Source organism: Doryrhamphus excisus, chromosome 1, assembly GCF_030265055.1.
Source record: "Doryrhamphus excisus isolate RoL2022-K1 chromosome 1, RoL_Dexc_1.0, whole genome shotgun sequence".
NCBI classification, from domain to species: Eukaryota; Metazoa; Chordata; class Actinopteri; order Syngnathiformes; family Syngnathidae; genus Doryrhamphus; species Doryrhamphus excisus.
Window position 1 is genome coordinate 14,848,275 of NC_080466.1, and position 11,616 is coordinate 14,859,890.

The window sequence follows — 11,616 nt, forward strand, 5'->3', positions numbered from 1 at the left end:
AACATCCAATGCGAGATTTGAGGGGTGGTACCCTCACGCTAGACTGACAACACAGACGCTCAGTTAATAAAACAGTAATTTAGCAAATTGACCACTAGGTAGCACGACTGTACTCAAATGTTGCTTTCTTGTTTATTGGGAATTAAGATGCGATGGTCAAATAAAACCAAAACACGGTTCAAAGTTTATTTTTGTCTTTATTTAAAAAAAACAACAGCAGCCAACTTGTGAAAATGAGCAAAGACATTTGGACGTGGACAGGTAGAGGTCAGTCATGGCAGATACACACACTGTGGAGCAAGGCATAATGGAAACTCTTATACATCAGTAACAACTCAGTAATAACTTCACACCCGCAAGGATGGCGGTTGCATTAAATCATTTGTCTTTGGTGAATGCTGCCTTCTCCTGACATCAAAACACACTCATAACAATAATAATAATTGGAAACACACAGGGGAACCTCTTAAAAGCAATCAAACAAGACAATCTGCCTCAAAAGTCAACCAAAACTTGGAATTCAAACCATCATCACGCATGAATCCATGAAATCTATCGCATATTTTATTAATATTCCACAACTGAGGAGACAATAATAAAGCACAAAGCTAAATGTTGCAATGGTCCACCATGATGATGCGAGTGTGTATATCTGCCCTGAAAGCATCTTCAGCCGTCTCATTTCGGACACAAAAAAAGAGACAGGGGGGGAAAGGCGGAAAGGACGGCGGCACAAACAAACCAGTCGAAATCCAGTGGATGGGCTTCAGTTCGTGTCTGCTGGCGTCTTTCATTGTGGCGTTCTCCACCCAGCCAGCCTAACAGCAGCTGCTGCAGCAACACCGCTTGCTGCTGCTCAACGGTCCCAACAAGAAAACAGCTGGACCAGGAAGCGGGACCTCCGTCCAGGGACTGACTGCAAAACCAGCACACTCGACCCTGGGGAGTCGCAGTGAAAGTTTTACACTTATACATGTCGTGAGCGAGAACTTTAAAAATCAACATGATGGGACTCACAGGAGGCGGGATCACGTCTCAGAGTCCGCCTCCCGCTCTGGGGTCAACGCCGCCCGGATGTTTTTGATTGACAGGTACATCTCTTCCTCGGGGTCGTAGTAATAAAACTTACTTAGGTAGGAGATCAGCGGCCTGCACACACAACGGACACATCATTACGTGACTGCTTATCTACGTCTACATGTTCATGTCACATGTTCCTCATGTGAAAATTATAAATAGTTCATGGTGTTATATTTGTAAATAAATATTTTTTGGTTGTTCTTTATGTTGCAGCGTAGTCAAAGTCAAAGTTATACTTGAAATGTTGATGTTTGCTAAATCCAAGGAGTCTTGAACCAGTCATGATGTGCTATATATATCACTATATTGACACTTACTATGGTACCCATTATGGCATTGGATGCTCATGTCACCTCCTACTTCGGTACGAGGTACATTATTTAAAAAATAAAATAAAAAACCAAAAAATAAAAAATAAAATTTCTGTGTTAGAACGTCATGCAAGAACTTCACTTCTTTGTTAGAACATAATGGAGAACTTCACTTCTGTGTTAGAACGTCATGCGAGAACTTCCCTTCTGTGTTAGAACGTCATGCGAGAACTTCACTTCTGTGTTAGAACGTCATGCGAAAACCTCACTTCTTTGTTAGAACGTCAGGTTTTTCTTTTTAGGTGTGACCCAATGATGTGCATTGTTAGCTAGTTCATATCAACTCGATTTCTCACATGATAATGCACATGAAAGGGAAAGAAACATGTTTAATATCTATTTAAACATAATCAATGTTAGAACTTCATTTCACTTCTTTTTTGAACGTCATGCAAGAACCTCACATATATGTTAGAACGTCATGCGAGAACTTCACTTCTATGTCAGAACGTCATGTGAGGACTTCACTTCTGTGTTAGAACGTCATGCGAGAACTTCACTTCTGTGTTAGAACGTCAGGGTTTTTTTTAGGTGTGACCCAATGATGTGCATTGTTAGCTAGTTCATATCAACTGGATTTCTCACATGATAATGCACATAAAAGGGAAAGAAACATGTTTAATATGTATTTAAACATAATCAATGTTTTTTTATTGCATATCCATGACGCATTGGATAAATTACAAGCCCTTTTTTTATTGGCAGGATTACAACATCATCAGTAGGGTAAGAGTAACCTGTCTCAAATATCACTGTATTTTATGTGTAGTTTTATATGTTTTATTGGATTTATTCACGTACATTATATGTAATCAGATATGATGTTTACGGTGCAAAATGCATACGTTTTTACGTAGGGTCACTGGGATAGGCTCCAGCATACCCCCGGTACGGTTCACATAGTGGCAGCGGCCATAAATAGCTGGCCATGCTGGCATGCACATTACACTCATCATTCTTGAAAGACTAGAAGTAGTAGTAGTAGTAGTAGTATTAGTGAATATGCAAATGAGGAAGCACCTGGGCAGTGGAAGCTCCTGGATGTGATCGATGCGGACAATTTGTCGGATGCAGAACCTGCAGAGGTGCTGCAGCGACTTGACGTTGCTGAAACGTGAAACGGGATAGAGCAGCTGGACCGGCGTTGGAGGAAGTCCTGGAAACAGGAACGCAGTAAGTAAAGAGGGCAGGGTGAGGATATTCCTAAACAAACGATATTCCTGAATGTTTGTATTGGATGTTGGATGACATCACATTAACAGACATGCATCATGCTAAGTGCATGCTGAGGATGCAAGGCATTCATATTTCATGGTGACCTACATACAGCATATACCAGGGGAGTCACAACATCCTATATATAATAACAATATATATAATAATAAATACAAAAATCAACTGGGCCCCAATATATTGCCATGTGTCTGTTTTCGTCATCTCTCGCCCCCAAACAGGCAGGAAGTGAATGATCTCATTGTGCCATCCCTGCTATGTGCTCTACAGTAGTAGTGTGTACAACAGTATACAGTCAGACAGTACACAGTACACAGTATACAGTTACCTGGGACTCTGGAACGCAGGAAGTAGAGGAACTTGCCGTTCTTGGAGTGCATGATGGCTCGTTCGATGAACTCCACCACCGAGTGACAGCGGTCCTCAAACTTGGGGTGACACCACAAGCTGAAGGTGCCTGCAGGGGGCAGCACAGACACTTGACACTTCAAATGTGGCTCCTGGACAGAGAACCTGACTTCTGTGTCATGACTTCATGGTAGAACTTAACATTAGAACTTTGAGTTAGAAGTTCATGTTAGAGCTTAGTGCAAGAGCCTCATGTTGACTCTTCCCTTATGTGTTAGAACGTAATGTGAGAACTTCACTTCTGTGTTAGAACGTAATGTGAGAACTTCACTTCTGTGTTAGAACGTCATGCAAGAACTTCACTTCTGTGTTAGAACGTCATGCAAGAACTTCACTTCTATGTTAGAACATCATGCAAGAACTTCACTTCTATGTTAGAACATCATGTGAGAACTTCACTTCTATGTTAGAACATCATGTGAGAACTTCCCTATGTTAGAACTTCACTTCTGTGTCAGAACGTCATGTGAGAACTTCACTTCTGTGTTAGAACATCATGCGAGAACTTCACTTCTGTGTTAGAACGTCATGTGAGAACTTCACTATGTTAGAACTTCACTTCTGTGTTAGAACATCATGCGAGAACTTCACTTCTGTTAGAACGTCATGCGAGAATCTCACGTCTATGTTAGAACGTCATGCGAGAACCTCACGTGTATGTTAGAACGTCATGCGAGAACTTCACTTCTATGTTAGAATGTCATGCCAGAACTTCACTTCACTTCTGTGTTAGAACGTCATGTGAGAACTTCAATTTTATGTTAGAACGTCATGCCAGAACTTCACTTCTGTGTTAGAACATCATGCGAGAACTAGAACATCATGCAAGAACTTCACTTCTGTGTTAGAATGTCATGCGAGAACTTCACTTCTAGAAAACTTTGTGTGAGAACTTCACTTCTAGAACTTCAACAGCAAGTTAGAAGCTCGTGTTAGAACATCACCTCCTTGTAAGAACTTTGTGTTGACAACTTTACCTCTGCGTTAGAACTTTGTTAGAACTTGACCTCCAGGTTCAAACTTTGTGGTAGAACTTTATGCAACAAAGTGACATTTGAAGTTGACTTGAGGAGGTGACGTGACACGTTCTCGCTCACCTCGGTAATGTTCCATGCGCGTGTGGTGCGTGACGCCCTGCGAGCGAAAGCTGAGGCTGAGGATGTATCTTGGGTCCGAGCTGTCTCGGACCAGAAAAGATCCGTCCGGTTTTCCCTTCAGCTTCATCTCAGCATCTTCCCAGTTCATGGGACCCCAGTACCAGCCGCACTGCGGGCAAGCAATGATCACATGACTTGAGCACATGCGGTCATACGACCATCACGAAGCAGACGTACCTTCTCCAGCTCTCTCAGGCTGGCCGTGAAGTTGCCGGCCTCGGACCTGCGGAGCGCACACAGCATGGGAGGCGGGGCCTGTCTTACAGTAGGTGGGGCGTCGGCCTGCGATGGATTTGAATGAGGAAGTGCTCGCAGGAAGGCGTCTAAAGCACAGTGAGACAAGATGGACACAACATGAAGCATCTTAACGTCCTGTTGTAGCTTCAGGACCGCAGACCGAACCCGGACGCGCGTCCGAGCGCCCGGCGCCGTCTTACCGTTGAGGCTGAGACTGTGCTGCATGGTGCCGTGGGAAGGGGGGGCGGGTGGGGGTAGTGGCAAGGGGAGGGACTGCAGGGACGCCCCCATAACAGTCACTAGGAACGGCCCTGGCTGAGGACCGGATATGTCATCTGGAGGAAGGACAGCAAGGATGCAAGGATGCAAGGAAGGAGGGATGCAAGAATGGCAGGAAGTCATGAGGCGAGGTAGGAGAGAAGGACAGAGGAAATGAAGGAAGTGAAGGAAAAAGTAAAAAGAGGGAGGAGCTTTGTCTGTTTTTTTTTAAACAATTGAAAACAGTCAGTCGTGTAGTTAGCGCGCAGACCTCACAGCTAGGAGACCCGAGTTCAATTCCAATTCCATCTCTGTGTGGAGTTTGCATGTTCTCCCCGTGCATGCGTGGGTTTTCTACGGGTACTCCGGTTTCCTCCCACATTCCAAAAACATGCTAGGTTAATTAGCCACTTCAAATTGTCCATAGGTATGAATGTGAGTGTGAATGGTTGTTTGTCTATATGTGCCATGTGATTGGCTGGCTCGCCCAAAGGATGGTTGTTTGTCTATATGTGCCCTGTGATTGGCTGGCTTGCCCAAAGAATGGTGTTTGTCTATATGTGCACTGTGATTGGCTGGCTCGCCCAAAGAATGGTTGTTTGTCTATATGTGCCCTGTGATTGGCTGGCTCGCCCGAAAAATGGTTGTTTGTCTATATGTGCCCTGTGATTGGCTGGCTCGCCCGAACAATGGTTGTTTGTCTATATGTGATCTGTGATTGGCTGGCTCGCCCAAAAAATGGTTGTTTGTCTATATGTGATCTGTGATTGGCTGGCTCGCCCGAAAAATGGTTGTTTGTCTATATGTGTCCTGTGATTGGCTGGCTCGCCCGAGGAATGGTTGTTTGTCTATATGTGCCCTGTGATTGGCTGGCTCGCCTGAAAAATGGTTGTTTGTCTATATGTGCCCTGTGATTGGCTGGCTCGCCCGAAAAATGGTTGTTTGTCTATATGTGCCCTGTGATTGGCTGGCTCGCCTGAAAAATGGTTGTTTGTCTATATGTGTCCTGTGATTGGCTGGCTCGCCCGAGGAATGGTTGTTTGTCTATATGTGCCCTGTGATTGGCTGGCTCGCCCGAAGAATGATTGTTTGTCTATATGTGCCCTGTGATTGGCTGACTCGCCCGAAAAATGGTTGTTTGTCTATATGTGCCCTGTGATTGGCTGGCTCGCCTGAAAAATGGTTGTTTGTCTATATGTGTCCTGTGATTGGCTGGCTCGCCCGAGGAATGGTTGTTTGTCTATATGTGCCCTGTGATTGGCTGGCTCGCCCGAAGAATGATTGTTTGTCTATATGTGCCCTGTGATTGGCTGACTCGCCCGAAAAATGGTTGTTTGTCTATATGTGCACTGTGATTGGCTGGCTCGCCCGAAAAATGGTTGTCTGTCTATATGTATATAAGACAGCTGGGATAGGCTCCAGCACCCCCACGACCCTTGTGAGGATAAGCGGTAGAAAATGAATGAAAACAGTGAAGTAGGTTGCGGCTTGCAGAAAAACACAAAGTAAGAAAACATCTCGTGAAGGTCAACAAAAGGCTATAAAATATTGAATGACCACATAGAAAGGCTTTGGTTTCACATGGCGAGTATAATGCACGTACTTCCCCTCAAATATTTATGACTCAGGAACGCAGGAAAGCGCTCTTAGAACGCCACGCTCTCATTGCACAACCTCCACTTCTCATTTCTAAGAAACATCCCCACTTTTCAGACTCCTAACAAAAGGACCAGGGGTGTCCAAACTGCCGTCCCAAGGACATTTTTTAAATGACCTGTTCTAAAAATAAAATTAATTTGCCACCAAAGACGTATTTATATGTCTTTTACGTTTTTGATGCAAAGGTGATGATGCAACTCTACAATAGAAGAGAGCACGTTTGATGCCATTTTAAAGGGGACCTATTAAGCTTTTAAGTTTGTCCGAAAATGAGTGCAGGCCAGGTTGTAGGAGCCTACTCTTTGAGTTTATACATTGTAAGTCAGGGGTCTCCAACCAGCAGCCCATGAGCTGCCAGTAGCGCCTAAGTAGCTCCTAACCACTCCCCAAAGACCTTATTCATTTATTATCAACTCCTATACCTACTAAAATAGAAAGTGGGGTTTGTTCATAGTTTGGAAGCACTTTGGGGGTGGGACCAATCACAGCGGAGTGGGCATGCCCAGAGGCGGGCTGTGGGTGGAATAAATGAAAACAGACCAATTTGGTGGGAAGCACGAATCCAAGGAAATACAGCTGGAGTAGGTGCAGATTCTGGAAGATCAAAAAGCTTTCTGTATGGGTTATTGTGTGTAGCCGCTCTATGGGAGTCCACAACTCAATACAAATGAGCATTATAGGTCCCCTTTAAGCTGAAAAAACAGCCACAAGATGGCAGAGGTGCTTTTTTTTTATCAGAATAGAGCCTGCAGCAACCAGGAAGTGAAAAGGCTCCGAGTGTGTTTGTTTATGTTGTGGCATCATTGGTTGGACGTTTTGGCTAAATTTATATGGCTACATTTATATAGCTATATTCATATAGTTACATTCATATAGCTATATTCATATAGTTACATTCATATAGCTATATTCATAAGGCTACATTCATATGGCTACATTTGTGTCAAAGTGAAAGTTACGACACGTTTGAGCCGTGGAACAAGCGACAGTGACATATGAGAGACAGACAGGAAGTACCTAAAAGGCTGAGACTTCGACGCGGGGGAGGTGGTGGCGTGGGGGGGTGCGGCGTGTTTGTCCCTCGCCGTGAGATGTCCACATCCACCAGAGACACCGTCTCACCTGCAAAGCAAAAGGTGCTCATGGTGAAAAAAACCAAAACCATAAAAACCCAACCCTGAACCTGAACGACAACAACGTCATGTGATGCAGTGGCAATAAACACACCAGGATAATTACACCTCACAAACACAACACTTACGAGGGGCGGGGCCATTTGGCGCAGATCCATATGATTGATTGATTGATTGATTGATTGATTAGACAGACAGACAGACAGACAGACAGACAGACAGACAGACAGACAGACAGACAGACAGACAGATACTAGATAGATAGATAAACACACTCAAGTAGCAGTAATAGATTGTGAAGCGTTCAGGCGCGCTGGTAATTGTGAGTTTTCCACTTATATTCATCATTAGTCAAATCACTAGTCGATACTGAGACACGGAAAAGGGGTAGGATTAAATAAGCTCTGCTTCTTCCTACTCCTCTTCTGGTGTGGTGAGGTTAGTCAGGTCTTACCAGTGAAAGCCGAGAGGGAGGCGGGGGAGAAGGCACTGTGGGCCCGGGTCAGTCTGGGCTGGTTGAGGCTGAAGGACGACATCGGATTTCTTCGTAAAAGAAAAGTCAGGACAGGAAACAACAAAAAGCTGAGATGCTTGGCTCCACTCACCTGTCCGAGTCCAGTGCAGGTCCAGAGGCGGTCTGCACGTCCATCAGACTCCCCGCAGAGACCACCGAGGACGCCACTGAGGGTCTCTTGTCCAAAAGGTGGGTGGAGCCGCTGCAGCTCTTGGTCCGGAACAATCTGCTGAGTCGGACCTTTAACGAGCCTTTCTTGGACTTCCCCGGAACTTTCAAAGTCTTGTCGGCTCCGCTGGGAGTCCTTGGCGCGCTGGCGCATCTCTCGGGCCTCCTGCGAGGAGTGGACGCCTGGCTGTGGTCGGGACTGCTGGCCCAAGATGAGTTCTGTACCGGTGTGTGTGAAACAGGGACGGCCACTCGGGATTGTCCTTCGGTGACCTGGCGAGAAGCGAAATCCCGGCGCCGGTCCGGCTCGGCTGCTACTTCCGGCTTCCTGCTGAGCTCAGCTTGTAAACAAGTGATGGACATCTTCTCCACGATGTCTCGCTTCCTGGTCAGCAGACACTCACGACGGCGCTCCTCGTCCTGCGCCTCCTCCAGGCCCAGGCCGGCCACGTCCTCGCTCCCGAGCCCTTCCAGCACCAGGAGCGCGTCGCTGGTGACGGCGGGGTCGTCCGTGTGCTCGACGCCGCGTGACCCGGGCTCGTGACATGCGCACTGAGGGAGCTCACCTGCTTTGAAGAGCATCTTTGGTACCGCTCCCACCCCCAGCTCGCCAAACCTCCGGGCGAGCTCCAACACGGCTCCCTCTCGGTCCTGGCTGATGACGGCAAGCGGGCCGGAGCCTCTTGACAACAAGGGCCACTCGGGGGGGCCACTGAGGAGTCGGTGCTGGTGGCAGAGTTCTGCGGGTCCTTGCAGCTCCGTGGTCACTGAGACCGGACTGTGTGCCACCCAGGTGCCATCCAGGAGGTTCTGCTGCTGCTGGACTTCAGCAGCGTTCAGCGTGTTGTTATTGAGACCCGGGTTAAAGCAACCGGGCACCCCGGAGCTCTGGTCCAAACCGAGAGGATTCCTCTGCTGGTTCAGGCGATCCAGTTCAAAGATCCCATCCCCATTCCGCATTAGATCCGAGAAGACCAGCAGCTGAGGCCGCATTCCGGGACCGAACTCGCAACCCTGGGCCTCAACGGGGCTCTGCGGCGGAGGAGGCGCACACAGCGGGTCTCGGCCGTCCGTCTGGCCCGTGTCAGGTGCAGCGGGGCCGCAGCCGCTCGCCGGGGCTTTGTTCCGGCATCCGCTGGGATGCTCGAGGCCCGCGTCTCGGCCGAAATCCAAGCTGGCTTTGACGCCGCTATGAGCCAGCACCTCTCGGCCCAGCCCGGCCACGACGCCCCCCGGCGGCACGTTACCGTTCTCCGCGTCCAGGCGGTCCTCCTCGGCCGCGGAGACCAGACGCATGAGCACGAAATCGGGCGACATTTCCTGCGCGTTGCTCGTCATTCTCGGTCACGATTGCGGGGAGACAATCAGGAGGCGACGTCACATAGCGACGACCTGCAGCAGCGAGCGAAGGCCGCGCCGTCAACGTGCGCGGAGACAAAACCGCAGAAAGACAAGATGTCAGCCGCTCGCATCCATCCTCTGCAGGGTCGCTGCCGCGGGCCAACCGCGGGCGGAGTCCGGCCTCAAACAGCTAGACCCCGGTCGCAAACCATCACAGCCTCCCCCCACCTCCGACGCCACCTTGTTCACAGCCTGGCCCCACCCGCTCGATGATGATGATGATGATGATGATGAAGAGGATGATGACACACTTAATTCTTCACCATATCCCATACTTTCATCTATTTTATTCCTTATTCCTTTTTCAACGTTGACTGGCCTCTTTAAAAGCCTTACAAATACTACAATTATATGATAAACAATGTATGCATGCAAGTTATTGGTACGAATAGAGACTTAAAGTAAAATTGCAGTCACTTTGCTCTCTTGTGACTCCACCAGGAGATACACGAGAGAAATCAATAAAAAGCATAAATTAATAGCCATAATTGATGTCACAATGAAACAAAGCGAGGAGGTTGTTGCAGTTTCCGTTTGTCCAGCAGGTGGCAGCAAAGACAAACAGGAGCAATGGTGTACTGCAGTATACAGTACACTCGTACTGTACGGTTTACTGCATATACTGTATATACATTTATTATATAAACACTGTATATACATATCTCATTGTGCCTTTCGCTATATTTTTACATTTTTTTGTTTTGTTTCTGCAGTGATGCAATGACAGGGTTCATACGGATTTGAATTCCATATTTTTTCACACTTTTTACAATCTCCTAAATATTTTTTTTACATTACAGCTCCATAACAGATGAACTAACACTCACTCGGTCACTTTCTCGGTCATATTATCTAACACAATATATATACAATCAGAAACAACAAATCATTGAATAAAAAAGAAGAAGAAATTGAACAAGAACATAACTTCCAGTATCTTCCAGTAGGGGAGAAGAATGGATGGCGGACAAGAAGTGACGTCTGGGGTTCAGAGTTCATTCATTCATTCATTGTTTTTTTATTATGATTATATGATGATATTACTATTGTGCCTGTTGTGTGATAATATTGAAAAACAAGTCATGTATAGTATTCTGGTCACTAGACGTCATAAATGTTACACATCATTAGATTAATTACCTTTTTCACCGCATGCAGTCAGCCATGGCAGCCTCTTTCTTAAGTTTATACTGAATTGGAGAAGCTAACTAGTGAGCTCGCTAGGTTGCTAACGCCATCGCCGTCTCTTTTGTCCCTGTGGGGATTCCGTAGCCTGCGCATTAGAGTTGCGCAATGTGGTGTAAACAAGGAATAATAGTAAGATTCATATTTGGAAAGTCAAAGTTTTCGATGCGCTGAGTACAAAAGTGTGAATTTTTAAATATTAAATGCTTACTTATCGCGGTCACAGTCATAATGGTTTCTGGTGGGGTAAAAAAATGTTTATTTTGCAATCTCAAAAGACATTAATGAAGTCCCTAAGCGTATATATTAGTTAAAAAGTGTTGATTAAGAGCCGACAGGGGGCGGTGCAACATCACGAGGGAAGAAGAGGACAAAGAAGACAAAGTGAGGTCAGCTCATCGTTTAGCACAACAAACACCTTTGACCACAAACAAAATGAAGGCATCGTCTTTACCCACTTTGCCCATCATGCTTGTCAATCTGTGCACAACACCACAAATGTTGACATGTTTTACTCCTGCATGTAATAGAGGAAAGGAATCAGTTGCTATAGTTACCAAAAACAAGAGTTCTTGCCAGCATTACATCTCCCAGCTGGTCTACTTCACTCCACACTTCTTTTATTTTCTTAACACAACGCCCTCGTTACTTTGCTGTTCACACACACACACACACACACACTTGAGGATGCGGTAACAATGATGTGTGTGAGCAGTAACAGAGCATCCAACAAGTCTTTATGGAGGATTAATCTCAAATGCTGCAGAGATTAACCGTCATTTCTGAAAAACACACACACAGCAGATGTCCCA

The 11,616-nt window shown here is 46.2% G+C and overlaps 1 protein-coding gene across 4 annotated transcripts; it reads right to left on the bottom strand.

The window, feature by feature from the left end:
* Nucleotides 1-183: 183 nt before the first annotated feature.
* On the bottom strand, nucleotides 184-9,811 carry socs7 (suppressor of cytokine signaling 7). 4 transcript variants are annotated; one of them, XM_058090170.1, is made up of 10 exons: nucleotides 8,142-9,811; nucleotides 7,991-8,058; nucleotides 7,421-7,525; nucleotides 4,687-4,821; nucleotides 4,427-4,572; nucleotides 4,190-4,358; nucleotides 3,013-3,141; nucleotides 2,472-2,607; nucleotides 1,018-1,149; nucleotides 184-939 (listed from the first exon to the last, which is right to left on the bottom strand). In XM_058090170.1, exons 1-9 carry the CDS (start codon nucleotides 9,554-9,556, stop codon nucleotides 1,029-1,031), a joined length of 2,424 nt encoding a protein of 807 aa, XP_057946153.1. In that variant the 5' UTR covers nucleotides 9,557-9,811; the 3' UTR covers nucleotides 184-939; nucleotides 1,018-1,028. The 4 variants fall into 4 exon arrangements, with proteins under 4 accessions (XP_057946153.1, XP_057946144.1, XP_057946168.1 ...); XM_058090161.1 differs by having other exon boundaries at nucleotides 7,991-8,079; XM_058090185.1 differs by lacking the exon at nucleotides 4,687-4,821.
* Nucleotides 9,812-11,616: the final 1,805 nt, after the last annotated feature.

Excerpts from the sequence above, each read along its gene's own strand:
- socs7 (XM_058090161.1), bottom strand. The coding sequence starts at position 9,556 with ATGACGAGCAACGCGCAGGAAATGTCGCCCGATTTCGTGCTCATGCGT. Across the intron at positions 3,142-4,189 it reads GCGCATGGAACATTACCGAG|GCACCTTCAGCTTGTGGTGT; the intron begins GTGAGCGAGAAC and ends TGCCCCCTGCAG. Across the intron at positions 1,150-2,471 it reads CAGGAGCTTCCACTGCCCAG|GCCGCTGATCTCCTACCTAA; the intron begins GTGCTTCCTCAT and ends TTGTGTGTGCAG.